General features: G+C 44.0%; 1 protein-coding gene across 1 annotated transcript in view; it reads right to left on the reverse strand.

Annotated features, from left to right (window-relative positions):
* Positions 1-22,852, reverse strand: part of BLTP3B (bridge-like lipid transfer protein family member 3B) — a 349,381-nt gene that overhangs the window by 17,949 nt on the left and 308,580 nt on the right. Inside the window, exons 17-19 of the mRNA XM_086918075.1 lie at positions 17,222-17,372; positions 5,942-6,198; positions 3,241-3,349 (exon numbers count right to left, since the gene is read on the reverse strand). Of these exons, the coding sequence (XP_086774201.1) occupies positions 3,241-3,349; positions 5,942-6,198; positions 17,222-17,372 (517 nt within the window). The remainder of the gene's footprint in view (positions 1-3,240; positions 3,350-5,941; positions 6,199-17,221; positions 17,373-22,852) is intronic.

The raw sequence follows: 22,852 nt of genomic DNA on the forward strand, positions 1-22,852 counted from the left end.
AGGGAAATCACCCTGTGTGTTTGGGCCATTGTTACTTTTTAGAAGTAAACCCACTGCTTTCCAGTTTTGTTTTTGCATTTTCATGAAACAATGCTCAGCCCGGCATGCAGTTCTAACAAAAGTTGTTCCCCTGTATCGGCGAGAACACATTAGTTAAAAATGAACCGCAGTAGTGGTTGTTTTCTAAATTGGGCAAGCCATCAGATGCAGATGCAGTAGAGATAGGGTCTCTGCCACCCTGCACCTTGTTGGCTAGGTGGCAAGGTTCTAAATTACTCTCCTAAACCTTTGGAATGATCATGATATGACCATGACTTCCCATTAGGCAAGCATATTTCGTAGAATCCAAGACCTACCATTACTGACTTACTTTGACAAAAAATTACACCACCCTTCCATGAACACGCAAACCAGGACCTCACTGATGAAAGGCACAATCTTGTCATGGATGGATTAAAATAATCTACTGTAATCTGGCTTTCTGTCCAGTTCCAGAGCTAGATTACAACCTGTGAAAAATCGAGCTGTGGTAGCCATTTATAAACTATGAGCTCAGGGGCACATTTTTGCAGACCTATTAGCAGTCCATAAGTGTACAAACCATTTAAATGATTTTTTTAAAAGCTGAGACTTAGAATTAATTGACAGTAAGGTTCTTTCTTACATACAATCAAAAGGCTTCCCTCTATTAGAGGTTGCAATTTCATGAGGAAATGATCACAAAATTTCCGCTGTACAATTACCTAGAAACTATTTTTGGCACACCATCCCTGCCATATTCTATACTGAGGAGGAACATTTGAGGGGATCTTTGCTCACAACATTTATTCAGATATTTCTTTGCACAGAAGTGTTTCCTATGTAATACTGCGGACAGAAAATAAACTAACTTACTTACTTTTTAGGTTTAACTTTTAATTAATTAATAATCTAAGTAATGCAATTTGTAATTTATGCAAAAGGTTTGGAAATTTCAATTGATTTCTTCTATGCAGCATAAACATATACCAAACAAGATCTGTCAATTTCCTCTCTCTGACACATTTTCTTTAAAAAACTCACCCGAAGGTTTAAAAAAAAATGACTGGTTCTCAGGACCTTTGGAAAGTCGGCTGAGAAGCATAGGTCTTCTCTTGAATACTTTTCTAGACATCAGAATGAGGACAGACTGTGACCTTCATTAAAGCACTAGCAACCTTAAGCTTTAAAGGGAGACTAGAATGTTCATATCAGAAGCATTCGATTTGCACATGGAATTCCAAAGACGTATACAATTTAAGGTGTAAATTAGGCAGTAATTCTGAAATTCCTTAGCATAGTACATTGACTGCTAAGGGGGGAGTTGCTGTGTGGGTCATGGCTCTGGAGACTTCTTCAAAGAGCGGTGGCTTGTGGGCATACGGGCCCATGGCAGGAGTGTGAAGAGCATGTGAAATCTACAGCACTACATGCTATATACAAATGCTTACAGGCTAAGTAACATTTTCATTACCTTATTTCTTTTTACCTATAGGTTATGAGGGTGTGAGTGCGTGCAGGTATTCTCATGGCCTACAATGAAATTGCGACACATGAGAGGCCTGGCAAGCAGATTTGAGTTCTGGGGGAGACTTCCACTGTCAGTGGCTGGGCGAGTAGCACTACTTAAAATGGTGGCCCTCCTCAGGCTATTGTATTACTTTGGGACCCTGTCAGTTTGGATCCCGGCGCAGATTTTTAAACAGCTTACCTCTATGGTCACTGGGTTTCTGTGGGGCACTGGTAGAAGGAGGGTGGCTTTGACTGTCCAGATGCGTCCGAGGTAAGAAGGGGGGGTGGGCAGTTTCTGATTTTGAGACCTATTATGTAGCTGCTCAGCTGCAATGGCTTACGCAACGAGTATCGGCACATCTGCGTGGCCCAGAAGAGGTGAAAGAGAGAGCCCCGGCACTTGGATTACTCTCACAAATCGTAGTGGACCTTCCTGTTAGGGCTGGTACCCTCCCAGAGGACCTTATAACAGAAAGGCAGTGCTGGAAACGGAGCCTAAATTGAGCGGGCATCGCAGTCCCATATGCACCTGATATACCGCTATCTACGTGTGAGGCACTGCCCCATGGAGGCTCCTGGTGGGATTTGGTAGACTGGGCTGAGAAAGGGTCGACTACCATAGGGGATCTGTATGAAGATGGTAACATGCTGCCTTTCCCAGACTTGCAGGAGCGTTTCGACTCACATGATGTCCTCAGGCCGTACTTAAGTATCACTGATGTTGAGTTTGATTATTTTTTCACATGTGGCCATCAGTTCATGATATGGAAGTCGCAGTCATCAAATAGTGCACCGCCTTATGTGATAAAAATCTTTTGGAGCTCATCTAGTAACACCGCTAGCCAAAGCACAAATTCACATATACCCTCTCCAACTAAAGATCACACCTAACTCCTATTAATGTAATCTACGACATAGAAACTGGAATGAACTCATGGGGTGGTTTCCATAGGAGTGCAAGACTAATCCCAATAACCAACAATAACCCCAAAAAACCTTATAACCCAGGGTGTCCGGAGCAGCGTCCTGCCCAAAGTAAAGAACTACATTATCTGTTTGAGAGTTGTAAGTGCTATCTATATAAATGCAATAACAATACAATATATAGCCCACACTAATATGTATATCATAAAACTCAACTGCTAGGCAGTAAATTGTAATTCATACAGACTGCATAATAATTTCCATGTATTGCTTGACATGCTACCACAAGACACAACTGCTACAGGTCCCTCACCAACTGAGCAGGCATGGAATACCTGAAGAGATCTACATGTGCCGCTGGTCAATGGAGAACTTAATTTTGGCCACCACTGCGAGTCCCAACTAGCTACACACTATGATGGACTTTGACATCCCACTATGGCAATTAGATATTAGATAGTGATAAAGTCCATCTCAGCAGATCTCTGATCCGTGTCTTCCTCCAACCTATGCCTGCTCAGAACCATAAACTGTAAATAAAATATCTCAGTGCAGGAACCAGCTAAGTGGACTGGACTATGAAAAGCAGGACTTCCCTTAAGCGACCTACATAGCTGCTCAAAGCGGTCAGCTTACTGAACACTATAAGCTGTGCGCTGGTCTCTCACACTTCTTCCTCCCACCCTTTATGCTGTATCGTGCTACCTATGTAACTAAGTGTTTCAGTGTCCCACATAGCGGTCTTACCGCTATATAATGTTGCAATACAATAGAATAAATACATACCTTTGATACAAAAGGAGCCATCATCGTTCCGCTCAATAAGAATGTCCTTAATATTCAGCCGTACAGGAGCAGACTCCGGAATTGTGGGATTGCGACTGGAGCTATCATCCTACAATAAATAGTCATATAAATTAATTATTGTGTCTGGTTACTTCTATCTGTTAAAAAATTACATTATAACTACCACTACTAACAATTCTTCGGAGTCTTTACTAAATTAATGAAAATATTGAAACACAATTTTTTCACAGTGCAATTGTGTAACCCTCATTTATGTGGAGTCGTGGTTTCATGCAGATGAGGAGATCCCTTTGCCTCTGCTCCAGCGCCTTGTAATAGATGCGGGCTCAAAGGCAAATAAGCTATCGGGAGGTGCACTGAAAGTGCGCCACCTAAAGGGTGGTGCACTGTCAGTGCGCCCCCTGATAGCAGCTCTCTGGACGGATGAAGGGGGTCCTATGGACCGCCTAGACATCCCCTTTCAGGCAGGTGCAGTCACTCAATGCACTCGCCTGCAAGGGGATCTCTAATCCCCTTTAAAAGTGGGCATTCTGCCACCTACACAATGAAACATGGAGCAGCTTTAAAGCAGGGGCTTCGTCTTTTAAAGCAAGTTTGCAGCTGCCCTGGGGACAGCGCAGTCCATGTAATACTTTCCCTGTTTGTGCCTACCACACTTGTTTTAGGGTGTGCTGGGTGCAAACAGAGAAACTGCCCCCTTTACATAATAGGGCCCCTCGTGTCAAAGCCCAGAAGTTAAATTGGGTGTCTACAATCATGCAGCACTCTGTATGCTCAATAGTGAAGCCCAATATGTAGAATTTAGGTTGTATATATATATTTCCAAACCTGTTGGAAAATAAGTCTAAACTCCACTTGTATTGTGTTTAAATCCATCATCATTACCGCTTCCCACAGCAAATTGACAGTAATGTTCCATATTTTCTTACATTTAACCAGTATGATGGTTTGAGTTTTGATGTTTATAATGGCATTGCCAAATGGTAGCCTTTGCAGTCCTGGATGCAGGCAACGCAACCTATGCACTATGCACCATACCAATCTATTGTTCTTAAAGGTTGGGTGTTGTCTCATTTTTGACCTCCTGTAACTTTACAATGGTGTGAATACCTGTATTTTACACCGCAACTATTATCAAAAAAAGTTAAAATGTTGCTTTGGACAATAAGGAATTCAAATGAACTAGCTGTTGTACCAGACAACAGACCACATATTCGGCATATCCATAAATGTTTCACCACCTTCCTGCCCCGTTCTGAATTGAAAAGCATATAAATTGCATAGTTCGATTCCCATTTGGTGTTTTCTTTCTTAATATGTTTGTTTTAATTACCTTCTTATGGTAGTCTGTATTGTACATATTAACCAGAGGAAGTCCTTTCCAAAAAGGTAGTTCAATTGAGCAGGTACCACCTTCTAAGTAATTTCGACTGAGTCCCAAAGGGGATCCCTGCTTGCTCCAATTACACAGCATGGTTGTATTCTATGCCTCACAGCTGGCATTTTATTCCTGACTGTTCCTTCCAGTCTCCTGTTACTTTGCACTCCCTGCCTACCAACATTTTATACTTTACGACATCATTTAAAATTGCATTTTGACCATATCTCTTGAAATTGGAGCTCTGGACTCACTATTTTATGTTGGGTGTATAAAGTATAACTGATTTAGCAAAAATGCACCATTACAGCTTCTTCTAATTTCTCTCAAGTATAAAAGTATGAAACTTGTGACACCTCAGTGTAACGTTGTTTCCACCACAAGACAATTCTGATCAATCATCTGTGCCTGTATGGCAGGGTGCGAGCATGCTCCTAGAATCACAAAACAATAGATCCAATACTTAGAGTGTCAGTAAACTGGCATGCGGTCTAGGGTGTCAGAAATGATTGCCCTGGCCAGAGCCCATCGAGGCTCCTCCATGTCTAAGATAGCTACAAGAACCAACAAAGAGCAGCACACAGTCACAGTGTTGCATCTGTTCATCGGTGCCATAAATAATACAATCCATAGTGGATCACACTATACTTGATCTAATTTCAGATATCTCACAAAGAGTTTGCCTAACTAGAGCCGTCTTAGTGAATAGACCAAGCATGTGAGACTTTGTATTTCAAGTAGATTGTAACTTACACTTCCTTTTTTCATAGACAAATTCTAATAGAGTTGGTGTTTCATTTTAATTCTCTTCCAATTCCAATTTAAAAAAAGAATTGTATTTGGGATTAGTAGATTACAAAAGCTGTTGAACATGCATCATTGAAGCGTGGCCTTCCGATTGACTAGGTGCATAAAATATGACATGAGCCAGGGACATTGATCCACCAAATATTATGAATAGCAGAATTGCCACTGCCGACAGTTTGAGCCCCAAAGTCATCACATGGATGTCACCTTGTCCCACGCAAGGGTGCTAAACAGCCTGCTGTTTGCTGCTGAGGACAAGAAAAAGTCAACAGGGCTCTTAGAGACATATAAAGTTTCTGTGCCGTCTCTGCCTTCATGACTCCCACGATCAGGTGAAACAAAGGCAGTGCCAAGGGTACAAGGGGAAATTCAAGAGAAGCAACTAGTACTCCTGGCTATCAATAACTAACATCCATTACGTATACTTTATATAAAAGTATTGAATTAACATAGCATAAATCGACAGACTCAATCATAAGAAACTATTTAACTTACTTTTAAACAAATGCATGTGTCAGAAACCTTTATCCTCATAGGCATGACTTCAGGAGCAGACTCTTCTTCTACGAAATGCTGAATATTCGTAAGGGAAGATGTGAGGAACTCCGACTTAAAGTTTTCTATATGGCACTGCAGATATCCATTCTTCTCAGCAAGCAAAGAGTGTATTATTGCATTAGGCCCGCTCTCTAATCTCAAACGTATTTCAGGAGAGCTTTTCTTCTCATCGACACATGCTTTACAATCAGAGCCTGTACAAGGGAACACACGTATTGTAAAAGAAGGACTTACACAGTCAAATTAGATAATTCTTAGTTATATCACAGCTAATAATTTAAGTATTTTAAACAAGTATATAATATATAATTTTGTTGGCAGAGTATGATAATCTTTTCCTTGTATTTCTGTAGCGTAATTCATAATGTTTTAGAACAACAAAACCTCCTGGACAGTAATACAAACTGCAATGAACCTTACTTAGCACATATTGGAGCAGGGCCATCCTGTCATGTGCCCCACACACACTTTTTAAGTATTGCTCGGTTTATCCGCTCAGGCCTCTCACCATGGCTCAGAAGTGTGGCTCAGTGGTTAGAGCGGCAGACCCTGATGCAGAGGTCTGGCCCGGGACCAGGGTTCAATTCTCCGCCTCGGTGGGTCTTGGGCTCAAAATTCCACGGACCTGATAATTCTCGCCTCGGTGCCTATTCCAATCATGGAGTCCCACTCTGCAACTCTGGGCAATAGCTTGCTTAATCTCCACAACGGCCCCCACAACGCTAAGGATGCCTGGCCTTCACCTTGGGGGTGCCCAGGAGTGGAAGCCTCACAGGGAAAGCCAGGATGGGTTCCAGAGGGGTATTCGTACAAGCGCCTTGAGACCCTTGCGGGTGAGTAGTGCGCTATACAAGTATCAATTTACATTTTTACATTTACCATGAGAGTAATGCCAAATCATTTGGCATTTCGTAAAGCCTTAAAGATCTGACTCTTTCCCTGTAAGTAGTCTAATCTGTTGTCGTTTACTGATCGGCCCGGGTTTCTTGGGGTTTCTGATAGCGCTGGGACGCCTCGTTGCTGAGGCAGATGCGCGCTTTACAAATCCAAAAATAAGTAAATAAGTGGGAACAAGTAGATTGGCTTTAGCTCTGCGATTTGGGATTACTGGTAGCAAAAATTATTTTTAATAACAACTGAGTTTCAAATTCCAAGCAAAGATTTTAGCTGAAATGCAGAGAGTGATTGCAATTCATTGACATATTAGGCATTGATGATAAAATAATGTCTTACAAATAATTTATTTAAACCCGTTAATGTACACAGATGTAAACATGAGGGTTAGCGAACAAAGCTTGAAAAATATTTAAAATAACTGTATATGGGATTACTCCAAATAGGTACATCAAGCTGACAAAACAATGTCCTACACTTTCATAGAATAAAACTAACATCTTCTCTGGAGTGTTTGTGTAGGCCACAATTACAGGCGTTTAACAAGGTTAGGCAATCAAATGTTTTTAATGGGCCAGAAGAACTGATCAATCATCCTGTGCAGTGCTGGGTAAGGTAATAAAAGACACTTGTTGCTGTAATGCTCCCTGTAGGAGTGTGCTGCAGCCCCTTGCATTACTGGTAAATTGTCAAAAAGATTCCATTGAATAGAAGCGCGAACCTTCATACACCAAGGCCTTCAAGTTCAGCAGCAAAAGAAGGGGCAAGTACTCTGCCCTTTTCTCGGATTTGGGAGTTTTATATTCGGAAAACAAGGCGTTCTGTCCTTTTTCAAGAACTGAAAGTCCAAGAACCCAGACTGTCTGGTCCACACAAAGCAAACCTTTTAAGGCCATTGGGCAGCTATTTTTGATATTATGGGTAACTTTCAGAATATATGGGAGCATTGTGTAGACCAACCATCCCAGAAGGTAGCTGGTGGTAACTGTCTTTCCTTGATCCATACTGGAGTCACACAGGCTTTGTTTACTGACAAAGATTTAAAGCCACAGCAGCCTATATATCAGCCTGATTTCATTACAAGACCGGAGGCTACCATTATGTTGGACAGTCTGCTCTCAGATTTAACGAACCGGGAATGTAATCTGCTCTGAGGGTGGTTTTGTGTTCCCAACAGAAATACCATATTTTCTTTGCGATAACCGAGAGACTTTTGGATTTCGCGCCACCCAAACGATTTATGTAAGAGACCGCTGAAAAATTGTCAAAATAGATTAAAGTGTTGGAGTTCTTCAGAACTTCTTCGAAAACTCATAAGGGCATTTAAGGCTGCCAACATAATGTTAGCCTCCGTATGTCTTTAATGAAATCAAGATTCTCTCTTCATGTTAATTGGAGAATCGACATTTCCAGTGTTTCTTCTTGAGCTTTTATTGTCATTAATCCGAGGAGGATTAAGCCTTCTGAGTTTGATTGCCTTCATATTTCTGATTTACAATTAGCAAAAAATTAACAAGTATGATTAGCACAAGTTCCAAGGTCAAAGTCAAGTGTGTGCTATAAGTAGTTTTTATTTAGGTAGTATATTTTCAGGTAATGTGCTTGCAGAGGCTTCCAGCTCAAGGACATCACATGTAAACTAATGGGAATATTTTTAATTGCGGGGCTTACAGGCCCATTTCAGTTTGTTGTGTGTTTCTGGGTAGTTGTTCTATTGAGTGGGTTGGTTTCTCAATACAAAGAGGTGGCAAGCTGCGAGGGACATTTTGGAAGGAATCCTGTTGTCATGTGGAAAGGTGACAAGGGTGATTTGAGTGGAGGCAACTCAGGGAAGGAGAGCATCTCTGAAAAGTACTGTAAGAGGAACTTATTGAGTGCCAGAAGGTAGAGGAGCACTTTAATCCCAGAATTCCTGGATTTTCACAGGACACTGCCTGGAACCCTTGAGTATTTGCCCCCATGGTAGTGTGATGTACACACGAGCAACCATCCTCTGGAGGAAAGGGAAAATGTTCAAGGCCAAGAAGCCTACTTTTCATTCCGGGATGTAATGTGGAGCGGACTACTGTCACCATGACTAAAGGATGCCTGCCGTGAAAGAGCCAAGGATAGCTTGGCATTTGATTTGGTGAAGAAGTGTTACAGACCTGTGGTGATCTCCAGTAGATCCACTGCACCCTCGGCATCCATGCTACTAATTTATAAGTCTACCTCCCGCGCAGTAAGGCAAAAGAACACACTGAAGTGCATTGTTCCTTGGTGTGCGGGCTTTCTGTTAGAAGCTATAGCACTACTTTCTGCCTCAATGAGGTTCCCTAACTCCTATTAAATGGATTCTGGTCATCGTTAATAGTATCTCTAAGACCGTGAACAAGACAAAACTCAAGTTGGCACATTTGCAGTTAATCCCAGGTGGTTGTCTTAGGTTCAGTTGGAAATATATATTTTGAATCAGATGCTCTCTCAGTGGCTGGGTGGCACAGAAACATTTCTGTTGCAGCTGCCATTTCCAAACATGTTTGGGAACAATAATAACAAAAAGGGTATAAGGGGGCAGGGTGAGCTCCCCCGACCTACAGGCTCACGTTAAGGGGCAGAGCAAGAGACAACCACCACCACCACCACAAGGACCACCACAACACCACAGTGGTGGAGATGAAGAAGGAGGAGGAGGAGGAGGAGGAGGAGGAGGAGGAGGAGGAGGAGGAGGAGGAGGAGGAGGAGAGGCGGTTCCTGCCTGAAGATAATACCCCCTATAAGCCAAAGGAGCACATTGTCAGGGAGTTTTTTAAAATCCCAAGGGGCCTAAAGAAAGTTAATGCTCCAAAAGTTACATGTCTGATCCGTGGCACTGTACTTTCCAGGGGGAACCCTGCCAAAAAGTATTCTTTTGACAACAATACTATGATTCGCCACATGCAACGCCGGCACCCAAACAACTATGCTGCGGCAGAGGTCAGAGAACTGACCAGAAACCCTCCCCAATCCTCTTCCAGCACCTCCCAAAGTAAACAACCCACTCTATCGGGTCCAGAGACAACGGAGATGGTCCCAAATATCCAACCCCCGTTTCGAGATTTTAAAATAGTTTGTAAATTTTGCGGGACTACAATTTGCTATGGAGAGCAAAGTATTAAACTGATTAACCGTGCTGGAGACAACCATAAGTGCAAAAACAAACCTTAATTTTTTCCTGTTTTTTTTTTGCTCCAGTTGAGCCGTTTACAATTCCCTGTTTTTTGTTTGTCCCCATAAAAAGTACAAAAAAAATATAAAATTGTTCATAAAAGCAAAAAAAAGTAAAAAATGTTCCAAAAAACAATAAAAAAATATAAAACAACAAAAAGAATAAAAAAAACAGTTCTTTTTAGAACTACCTCCAATTTATAAAAAAATGCTACATTTTTAAAAAACTCTGTCATTCTTTTTACCCCATGGTACGCTCCCCGGTACGCTCCACGGTGCGCGTACCGGGCGCTCCCCCGGCGCAAATGGAAAAAATAAAAAAAAATGTTTTGCCCCGCGGGGCCCTTTTATGGCCCCCACATCAAACCTAGAGGATCAGGGGAGGTCTACCCTGCCCCCTTTTGGTCATTTCCCCCTCTGTTTTTGCGGCCGCTCCGGACTGTTTGGAATGTTGACAGACACCCGAGAGCCAATCTGCTTTCCGCTCGCGAACTCGTGTAGCGCGCTGGAGCGCGCCGCGGTGCGCGCTTATATATATATATATTTTTTTGAACCTAAATTACTCAAAATCCACTGGAGCACATATCTTGAGACATAGCAAAGGCACATCGGGCTACCAGTCCCTACAATTTTGCCAAGTTTTATGAAAATCCATTCAGCCGTTCCGGCTAAAAGTGAGTCCAATCGCCCTATGGAAATTAACATGGGGAAAACACGTTTTGGGACCCCCCTTTCATCTCGAATCGCCCCCAAACTTTCAGGGAAGGAGCGGAGTGCAGCGAGGCAAATTTAAGGAAAATTACAGGCAGATTCCTCAACCGGCGCCAAAGTTATTCCCAATAGAATGTTGCGGATTTCCTATGGAAAACAATCCTAACTGTAACTACCTACTGGCGACCGCCATACATATATATACATATATATATATATATATATATATATACATACATACATATATATATATATATATATATATATATTAGGACTGCACAACTGCGTTTTGCAAACAGTCTCAGGAGAGTTATGCCCATCAGCAGGGGTTGTAGAAAGATACACTGGACCAAAACCTTTTTGCCTGTCAATCGAACACGTGTATGACATAGAATAAGCACAATGGTTCTGTGGGTCTCATTCATAAATTACCATGAAAGATCCACTCAAGCCTCGATATCAACAATGATTACAATATTTGTTCTTCCAGTAGGTGTTTCCTAGATTGAAATAGTGCAGAAGGCGCATTGCCATCTCTGTCCTGCATTAACCCTTTCCCTGCGCCCGTCGGCCAACGGCCGTCGCAAGCACTACCTTCGTAGTGCTGGGCACGTCCGTTGGCCAACGCGGCCCCACCCAAACAATGGAACGCCCCGCACTGCGGCGGTTAAGGTGCTAATGTACTGTGACCAGATTCCGGCGTAAAACATTAATAACTTACAGACTAAAAAAGTGCAGTGGTAATGCATTCACAAATGGGAAGGGGTTCAATGGGAAACCCCTTCCCCTTTGTTGAATATAAAAAAAGTTTAACAGAAGGCAGTGGCCCCCAGGACACCTCAATTTTCTTTAACAAACAAAAGGGGGAAAAAGAAACGTTTCTTTTTAAATACACGCCTTTTTCCTGTTAGGAAAACAGGTTGCATTTAAGTAAAAAAAAAACTGCTTGATTTAAAAGCAATCACAGACATGGTGGTCTGCTGACCTCAACCAGCCTCCATCTCTGTGATGGTGTCGAACTACGTCATAAAAACTCATGAAGTAGGGCGATTTATGATCCAATAAGAATCGCTATTTTAAAAATAAAATGTCATACATTAGTCATTACGATTTCCAAATTGCCATTCAGTAATAAATCAATTTGGTAATCGCAATTACTAATGTTGACCAATATGGCCCTAGATACCTTCCATTTTCAAGAGTCTATAAACCACGTAACAAAGGCTTAACTTTCCTTTCTGTTTCTGCACTTTCTGCAAAGTGTGTCACTTAGATCCAGAGGCCCTGCACCTTGTATTAACATTTGCTAACAGCCCATGTTGATTTCACAAGTTAGCATGTACATAAAGACACTAGTGTCAGACAACAACTAGTCATGGATCACTTATTTCCATTCCATCAACTAAGGTTTCTCAGAACCCTTGTTAGGTTCTTAACAGGGCCTGTATTAAATTGTGATGGTAATCGCTGGTGGGGCTGGACACAGCAATTATAAGTCAAAACCTACCTAGTTGAAAATTGAGATACAAAAATAAGAAAATAAAGTAAATCTATTCATGGTGAATGTGGACAAAAAACGTAATAGACCTAATCAGTATCCCATGTGCGCAGTGCGTATAAATGGCCATACATCTGTAAGACACCTTCAGCGCCAACTGAGAACATATGCAGTAAAAACTATAATTTGACGTGCTTCTAACCACATCAGTAAACTACGTTCTATTTAACTGGAAACACACAAAAAACCTTCAAGCATACCAAGGGGATTGAGTAACCACCAATAGTAAATGTGTTAATGAAGGGCAGGGCAAAAATGCCGGGTATCTAGTACCAGACTTCTTTGGCATTACTGGGGTGAATGTTTGACATTGTTCAACATTCTGTTAATCAATTGTTCTTTTTTGCATTTGTTACCTCTAGTGGGATGGGAATGCACAGATGTGGGTCCTGTGCTCTCCATGCCACTGGAGTCAAGCTAGCCTGGCTAATGAGGGGTAATACCACGTAACTGGTCCCAGGTTGCTTGTTTCCTGTCGAGGGAGAACGTGGCCTGGCAGTTCGGGCTGGGGTCAAGACTGATTTGCATATGGCTGGGCTTAAACTGGAATGGTCTGGGGAGCAAAAAAACGATGGATTTAGGCCCAGATCTATGTAATGGGGGTGAATGTTTGACATTGTTCAACATTTTATTCATCAATTGTACTTTTTGCAAGTATAATAGACCTTGCACCTCCACCTGCGCTGCAGTGGTACACCTTCTTTAGCTATCAGGTGTGTTTCCCGGAGTACGGACATCTTGACCCCTCACCTCTTAAGGTATGACACTACTTCATATCTCTTGGTCATGGTGTGCACTCCCCGGATATTCCAGCAATAAACTTTATAAGTCATGGGGGTTGCCATCTGGTGGGGTTAGAGACTCCTGATTAACACCCCTCACATACTAGTGCACAGTTACTTGAACCCCTCCAGCCTTGGTACAATCGAACTGCTCATGGGTCATGACTCACATAACTCCCCTCAACATTCAAACAACAAACAACCCAACTCCTACACACCAGGACAAGCAGGTAAACGACCCCCAACCAAACTCAAAACTAAATTGCCAACAGTCGCGGGTGTATCCACGTATACTACACACAACAAGGGGGTGGGGGTGAGTATTCCAGAGCCCCATCAGGCCCCCCACCCATCCTATAATCAAGTACATTGAATGAATAACATGCTCAGGGCGTGACCCTGCGTCTTCACAGTTCTCACGGCATGCTCATCTGGTAAAGCAGACCTTCCCCCAAGTAAAAAGCAACAGTCTTACATCTCATCGTCCAGTTCAGATCACGTCATCAGCAGTTCTCGGCCTCCCCACCGGCACCTCAATATCCGAGTCACCAGCAAAGCTGGGTCCCTGTTCCAGATCGGAATCAAAGACCTCATCTCCACCTATCAACGTAGCGGGGCTCGTCCCTCTATCACCGGACACCGCCACTACTTCCTCTGGTCTTTGCTGTTCTTGTTGGATCACTTTTCCTGCGGGAGGCACCCCCCGTGTTTTCCTCTCTCTGCTCCTCGATCTCTGTCATCTGGGCAGTCACCTCGGGGATTGCTGACTGGATCCTGCGGTCAGATGGTGATCAATCCACTCCAATACCTCTTGAGGGGACTGAAAGAACTGCATCCCACCAGGGGTCAAAAAACGCAGCCTAGCAGGGAACAGTATGGCATAAGGCAAGCCCATTTTGCAAAGGCACCACTTCACATCTAGGAATGTCGAACGTTGTTTTTGCACCTCCTTTGTGAAGTCATGGAACGTCATCACTTTACTATTGTCCACCTTGAAGTCACCCTTCTTTCTGGCTTGTTCCATTATATAGTCCCTGCAATACAATAGTCGGGCCACCATTGGTCTCAGGGGTGCACCTGGAAACAGGGGTCGTGCCGGCACTCAATGGGCCCTTTCCAATGCATAGAAAGGTGAGAGCCCCTCAGGAGTGATATCCTCCCGCAGCCATCTCTGTAGGAAATCCAACATATGGTTCCCCTCCACTTGCTCCCTGAAGCCTATCAGATGGATGCTGTTCCTCCTCAATCTGTTTTTCGCGTTTTCCAACCGTTGTTCCAATGTCTGGACTTTTCCTTCCATAAGTGTGAGTCATTCACAGAGAGCCAGCATGTCCGAGAGAATCTCTGCCATCATTCTTTTTGTTGTAGTAACCCACTCCGCCAGCTATTGGTGGTCATCTTTTGCAATGTCCAGGTCCATTCTAAAAGTGCCAATTTTCGACTCCTGCAGGATATACTGCCGTGTAGGACCCTCAGGTGACCTTGGCAGCAGAGAAGTTGTACAGTGCTTAGAATATGGTCAGCGGAGCCACTCAGGACTGAGCTCCCCGCATCAAACATTTTACTAGTCACTTTGCCCATGTGGGTGACTACAGGAAAGAAAAAGTTGCTGGTCGGGAGAGTAGTCACAGTGCAACGGACCAGTTAAGAAGAGCCTCAAGGCTGAGAAAGCAAGTGAAGCAGATGTGTATGTGCAGAGGTAATCAACATTAAATGTCCCAGTGCGTACCTGCTGGGTCTGGGGCACTCTGCCAGGCCCGTGTTTCTCCAGGTACAGTCCAATCTTAGTTCCTCCTCACAGTGTATTAAAGGTCCTCAAACCAGCTGCCTGCATTGTAACGTGTGCCGGACTGGTTGTCTCTCTAGGTCTACCATGCAGCGGTAGTCTCAGATAAGGGACGGCAATGCAAGCTGTATTGGGCCATCAGGGGTCTGCCACTGATCCCACTGTGGGTTGTCAGCCTTGTAAATAGGGACCAGGCGCCTGAGTGGGAGGTCTCACAGTACCCTAGAGCCAGGCACCGAGCGCCGTTGCCGCAAGCTCTTCAAACCGAGTCAAAGACAGGACCGTATACAAGTGAAGCGCAGCTACAGAAACATTGCACTCACCATCCCTCATCTGCCAAGCACTGGGGTCTATTCATATCTCAGCCAGCCCTTTCCCGCTAGCCTCATCTCCATTGGCACTCTCTGCTAGGTCGGTGGCAAAGTTACTGTGCTCCAAGGCGATCTTGACTGGCGTCAATGTTGGGTTCAGGCTTTGCCAGGGCAAATCCCCAGTCAGCACCCCGAGGAACACCATAACAGGTGTGCTCCCAAGCACCCCACTGTGATTGCCTGCTGGGTGGCGCCTGGATCACCCCTATTTCTGTTCTCCATTGCAGCCGTGTGTAGGGCAACAATGACGACCTGTGGCGTCCCTGGGCCCTCACCAGGCCGAGGTCAGCCAGCCAGCAAATGTCTGCTCAGGCCCGCCACAAGGGCCTCCCAACGCGTCTATGTGGGGCGCTGCTCCGACTCCTTGCAGGTAGGCATCCTGAATGCTGGGGAAAAAGTCATCCCTGAAACAAGGGAGAAGGGGTGTTGGGCCGGCCTTCATTTGACCCGCGTGCCCCCACAAATCCCAATGCAGGGCCTCAAGCCATGGGAGGCTGTGCTGCCACATGCTGCCAACAAACACTCAACCCAGGTTTTTTTTGTGAAGGTCTTGTGTACCCGCCGCTTTCCAGATGTTCACCCCTGGCTGAAGGCGAGGGGGGTTCCACTTCTGAGGAGCAGCTGCAATTGGATGGAATGTGAGGCAGTCGCTGCCTGCTCCACGCAGCTCAAGACTCCGCATTGTCTGAAGTCCAAAACGTGGCCTACAGCAGCCATGTTTGGAGTGCCATGCACCACCAACATGGGTGGGTCTCAGAGCCTGTACCGGGAGTCGCTAAGCTTCCTCTGGACCGCCGATCAGTATAGGGAGAGCTGTGAGAGCACAGAGGTGCTTTTTGTCACCCCTCAGGCCCCTCATGAATTGCAGGATGTCAATGTATGGGGGTTTGTCCACGGGAGCTCTGGTGGAGTGCGGCTTACTCCATTGCCATCTGGCAATGCCAACCCCCCTTTTCCATTGTTATGCTTGGAATCAACAAAATACCTGAATGTTTCACCGCCTTCAGAAGGTGGGACAAGTGGCAATGAAAGCAGGGCAGAGATTCTGTTCCAACGCAAGTGTATTCAGTAAGGCCAAGAGAACCTTTGTCTTAGAGAGGTAACACTTCAAGTAGATGTTTCATCTCCAGGATTTAATTGAAGCCAGGCATTGGGCTACGACTTCCAATGGTGCCATGTCCAGACCCGTCTGCAGGGTTTAACAAAACTATCATCTGAGTGTCAAAGAATGAACGAATGAAGGCGGTCAGAAGTCATTGGTTTGGAGCTGCCAAAAAGGAAAAAAGCCACTTCAGCATCAGACCTGTGATGCCATTGGCTTCAAGACTTTTTAATAGGAGAGGATGATTAACAATGCTGTAGGCAGCTGAGCAAAAAATGTGTTCTCTAAGGAAATACCTGCAACCTGGCAATGGTGTGGTCTCCATGATTTAGGCCAGGAAGGTCAGCTGTGACATGGGGCAATAATTTCTCAAAATCAGTAGAACCCAATATTGTGTTTTTTAACATTTGCCTCACCTTTGTATTTTTCTACTCATCTGGGTACACTCCACTGAGTAATAGGTGTTTCAGGTGTTTGCTGCTGGAAGAGGCAAAACCCGAAAAAGTGTTTGCAATACTTAATGTGGGCAAGGCCCCAAGGCCACGCTGAGGGATGTCAGAACACCAGACTTCAAGGAATAAATATGACAGGAGGTTAAAAAAGATTACACCAAGGACAATCAGCACAATTCCTGCATAAATTGAACTATGAGGACATTGGAAAGCTTGTAAATAGAAAAAATGGTGGTAAACAGTGTTGTAGAAGTAATATCATAAAGGAATATATTAATTAAGAAACATATTGTTACAAAAGCAATAATCAAAAAGAAGGTTCTTCAGTAGTTATATTGAAGGGGAAGCATAAGGAATGCTTGTGAAATTCCTCACCCATGCTTCGGTTGCTGTAGTAGTGTCGAACAGCAACATTGCCCAGCTCCTTAGGTATCACTTGACCCACATGGAGACAAACTGCCAAGTCTTTCCCTCTGACGTCGATCCCACAGTTGACATCAAAGATGTTAAAAACAACAACCGATATCTGTTAAGAAGTAAAGTCAAATGTAAGTATTTTAACCTACCCATTTAACTATCATTGAATTATCTTTTTTGCAAATTGTCTACATTAGCTTTCATAGCTATCATGTTACTGGTTTAGGATATAGTGGGGGGTTTTGGTGTCAAGAATCAAACTACATCAAAACCTTGGCCTTCATTATTATTGAAGACTATCTTAACTAATATACACACACCATTTTGAGCAGACAAATTATTGGGCAATTATTGTGCACTTTTAATGCCCAAAACTAGGTCACACATCCATGTGACAACTAACTATCAATAGTCCTAGCAGTTCATAATCTTGTAAAATATCTTTCAATAACCAAGAGATCAAGAATGGTAGCTGACTTTACTGGGCCATGATACATAAACCATGACGAGATACTTGCAATAATCTTAAAACATAACTATATTCAAGGAGATATCCAGTAAAAGAAATTAAGTTTTTGAAGAGTAGGTCTCCTTTTTATCCATGACTAAGAGCAACACACCCTTTTGGTAGCAGACTGTAAATCAAAATAGTATGCAAGGACTCATTGATTGAAGACTGTGCCTTACCTGTGAAAACAATAAATATATTATTTTGGTTGAATGACATTCTTTCAGATAACCTACATACAACCTAAATGATTAAAACTAAATACTTTGAAATAAGATTTTAATATACTTACATGTCTTTTAAAAGTGTTTTCTAAATGCACAATAGGTTCAGAAATGTATACTCCATTGCATTTTGCAAGGGGCATGTTTAGGGCGTCCATTCCAAATTTAGATTCAGTGCCAATGTATCAATGCCTTTCAACCAGAATTGTAGTTGCAAGCTACTGGATTTGTTGCTGACTTCCAAGTTGGGGTGGGAACTGATTTGTAAAGGGATTATACAAAGAGAAGGATGGCTGGGTGACAAATGTGCACAGTTGTGAAACAATAACACCAGTCCAAGTAATTATAGCTCAAAGGATAAGGTAACGGCCATCTACCGTTCACCAGATGGTATAGAGAACCATACCATTAAACCAAACAGACAATATATCCTGAGCTCATTCTCCTATCAATAAAGTCCTCAATCACAAGGTGATCTTCTCAATCTTCTTTTTGTTTCACAGCACTTTTCTTCAGAGCAAAGGTCTAGCCCCTTGCTCTGAAGAAAAGTGCTGTAAAATAAAAAGAAGATTGAGAAGATCATCTTGTGATTGAGGACTTTATTGATGCAAGAATGAGCTCAGGATATATTGTCTGTTTGATTTGCAAAGGGGAAGGGACCCCCTTTGGAATATTTTCACTTTGGAAAATGGGTAGCAGCTTCAGGGGGAGTGGGCAGAGCTGAATGGGTTTCCTGCCTACTCTCACTACAGTCTTCCACGGACTTGGGATGCTTTTAAAAAACAAAACGAAAAAGGTTTATGTTTTGGAAAGTAACCACAGGAATGTTTGTATGCAGTCCCTCACAGGTCAAAATCTCTGTGATTGCAGCCTATCACGGGTGCGGGGGAAGGGAGTCGCAAACTGCAACATGCTTAATAAACATTAATTAAGCAGGTCGTTGTGTGTCTCACCTTTGATTCAGTATTTTGTGAATGCACATAGAACATATAGTTCGCAAAATCAAACTACATTACCAAAACGTCAGTGAGCAATTTGTCTGTTTTTTGTGAATTTAACCTTAGCACATATGGCCCTCATGAACAAACAGATGTATTGTATTGTATTGTATTGTAATTGCATTTATATAGCGCTTACTACCCCTGACGAGGCGTCAAAGCGCTTTCGTTGGCGAGTAGCACGGTCCTCCGGAACCCATTAATGATTAGTGGTGAATTAGCATCGTAAAATATGAAAGTAATTTGAGTGGTGGATATTAGTCCGTTATTTGGATTGAGAAGGTTAGTGGAGGGATAGAAGAGGGAAAAAAGGTTTGCATTTATATAACGCTTGTTACCCCTAATGGGGTGTTGAAGCACTATCTTGGCGAGTAGCACACTACTCTGGAACCCATATGGATTAGTGGTTAATTAGTATAATAAAATATGAAAGTAATTTGAGTGGTGGATATTAGTCAGCTTATGTATTAACACAAATAAGTTAAATACTTTTAGGTGCTAACACATCCTAAAGTTTAACATCTAATTTGATGCATTTCCAGCACTGAAAAAGTAAGCAATACAAGCTCGCTCCTTGCATGTCAATAGCAACTTCATTTGAATCCTTCAAGATAGTGGAAAGAGACTGCAAACAATGAAATTGTTAAAATTGAAGAAATTGGGTTAGCAGTTTGTGAAAATGAAAACAGAAAATTAAGACCTGACATATGAAACAGCAAATATTGTGCTGCTAGTGCACCGGACAGCACAGATTCATCATATAAGATGGAGCCTTATACGAGCGCTCCTCCCCATTCAAGGAAGAAGGCTCTGTAAATATGGGCAGAAAGCCACACACCAACAGAGCTGATTAAAGTCTCCAAAGGAAAACCCCAAAAACAGGTTGTGTCATCGGAGCGGGACGTTCTTATGTTGTAGAGTCCCAGATTTAAAGAGGGAAAGACGTCTTACCCTTGTTGTGGTAACAACGGTACAAAAGCCTTCTTCCCAGTCATAGGATAAACAGTTATCAGTCTGTTTTTACAGGTAAGGTAATGGGATATTACCTCGCATCATCTAATATATTCGTATTGGACAAGTTACTAACCTTCGGTAATGCCTTTTCTGGTAGAGACATGATCTAGCCGCAGATTACTAACCTTTAAAATTCCTGGCATCAGGCTGGATTCGGAAGATTTTTTATAGCAGTACCCCTGCACGCCAGTAGATTGCGTCGTTCAAAACAGCGACAAGTCGTAGGTGTCGTGTTCGTCATGACGTCCGCCTCTCCGGTACGCTGACGTCAGAACTTTTCACGACTTTCCACGCCAGAGCGTGGAGCCATGAAGTGACTGACCATGATGTTTTAAAAAAGCAACTATAGTCCTGAAGGGGAACAATCCTGACACTAAAAACAATTCCGCAGTGTGGGTAAGATGAATGGGTCGGTAAGAAATCTTACCGAAGGCGTTACCAGAGGTAAGTAACTTGTCCATCTGAGACATCTAGCCGCAGATCCCTTACCTTTGAACAGATATCCAAGAAATATCTTTCCTGGAGGTGGAACTGCGCAAAAACTTCAAAACAGAAAGTCGTGAAAGACAGAGCGGCCAAACAGGCCCTCCCTGCGAACCTGAGAATACAGGCAATAGTGTCTGGTGAACATGTGCAGAGATACCCACATGCCCGCTTCGCAGATATCAACAATTGGATCACCACGCTAGAGGGCTGAGGTGGCTGCCTTTGCCCCAGAGGAATGGGACCTAAGGCCTTCAGGAGGAGGTTTCTTTGCTAAGCGTAACATTTTGAAGGAGCAGCCTGATCGGAGGATCGATTCTCATTGCCAGAAACTCGGGATTCTAGATTCTTCATGCCCAGTCTGAAGCCACAAGAACGAATTGTGCTTGGTTGTTCCTGATCCTTTTGAGCACTCTGGGCAGGAGTGGTATGGGTGGAGAGGCTTACAGGAGGCCTGAACTCCACTTGTGGTGAAAGCATCGCCGAGCGAGACCTGCCTTGGAAACTCCAACGTGCAAAACGGCTGAAATAGTGTGTTCTCTTCAGAGGCAGACAGTTCTAACCAAGGTTCTCCCTACTGCTGAAAGAGTCCTTGCAGCAGTGGAGACACCACTCATGATCCGCAAGGCTCTGGCAGCTGAGTTCATCCACTCTGGTGTTCAGAGAACCGGCCAGATGTTGAAGCAAGAGGGAATTGCCCTGTTATTCCAGCCAAGTCCAGAGACGCAGGGCCTCGTGACAGAGGGTACACGACCCCACACTGACTTGTTTGTTGCAGTTCCACATGGCGGTAGTGTTGTCATAAACCTGAACTAGACTTCCCTTGATGGATGGTAAAAAGGCAATTGGATCGCCCGAAACTCCAACAGGTTGAAATGGAGCCTGGCTTCCGCAGGAGACCAGAGTCCTCTGATCTCGACCTACCCCAGATGGCCGCCCCATCCCAGAAGAGACGCATACGTCACTACTGTGAGTTCTGGGTGGGGAAGGGACAAGGGTCTGCCTCTGACCCCAAATGCGGTTTGTTAGCCACCACTGCAGGTCTTTCGCATTACCCTCCGATATCTGAACCAGGTCTTTGGGATTTCTTCAATGCTGTGCCCATTGGAACTTCAGGTCCCACTGCAGAGCCTGAATGTGCCGTCGAGCATGGTCCACAAACAGGATGCAGGAGGCCATGAGGCCCAACTGCATCAGAGTCATTCTCACTGAAATCCAGGATAGAGGCTGAAACATCAGTATCATAGCCTGAATATACTGGACTCACCACTCGGGAGGATAAGCCCGAACCTGCACCATGTCCAGAATTGCACCGATGAAAGGAAGCATCTGAGAGGGAGTCAGGGGTGACTTTGGCATGTAGATAATGAACCCCAGCCAGTGCAGGAGGTTCACCGTAGTCTGGAGGTGGGAGACGACTGCATCGGATGAGCCTGCCTTCAGCAACCAGTCGAGAAAGGGAAATACTGGTACCCCTGATCTTCGGAGATGGGTTGTGACCCCCACCATCACCTTTGTGAACACCTGAGGGGCACTGGTGAGGCCAAAAGGGAGTATGGCAAACTAAAAGTGCTTGTGGCCCACCGTAAACCGCAGATAGCGATGATGGGCAGGCATTACGGAAATATGGAAATAGGCGGCCTGCAAGTCCAACTCTACCATCCAGTCTGCCAAGTCCAGAGCAGACAGGACATGAGCAACGGTGAGCATCTTGAACTTCCCCTTCAAGAGGAAGTAGTTGATGGCTCTGAGGTCGAGGATAAGATGAAGGCTCCGGCCTTCTTTGGAACCAGAAAATAGTAGGAATAATAACCACAGCCTATTTCTGGCTTGGGACCCTCAGTTGAGGAAATCGCTCTGCCTAGTGTGTCAGTTGTGTCCAAGCCACAGCGGATGGTGAACTTTGCTGTATCTCTCCCATCTGAAATAGCTTGGGAGAGCAGAATCCGGTTCTCCTCAGAGACTCTTGGCAGTACCTGCGCAACCATAACCCATATCGAATGGAAATAACAGCCCAAAAGGTATGCAGTGTTCACCGACCACAATGTTAGACTGGCGGAAGAGAACATTTTCTTCCCAAAGCTTTTCAGTCAGAGGATAGAACAGAAATGCGCCATTGGGAAGTGGAAGCCTTGACCACCAAGCTCTGTAGGGTGAGGCGGTGGTAAGGAAAGCTGGGTCACCCTGTGCAAGGCGATGGCAGCGGGCAATCATTCTGTTCACATGAGCCCCTGTGCTGGGCTTGGACCAGGTGCCCAGAAAAACGTCTGCTAAGGCCTCGTAGAAAGGCAGAAAGGGTTCCGAGGTGGAGACATCAGGTTGCAAGTCTTGACTGCCACTATAGGCAACTGCAGGTCCAACA

The sequence above is a fragment of the Lissotriton vulgaris genome, chromosome 1_1 (assembly GCF_964263255.1).
Source record: "Lissotriton vulgaris chromosome 1_1, aLisVul1.2, whole genome shotgun sequence".
NCBI classification, from domain to species: domain Eukaryota; kingdom Metazoa; phylum Chordata; class Amphibia; order Caudata; family Salamandridae; genus Lissotriton; species Lissotriton vulgaris.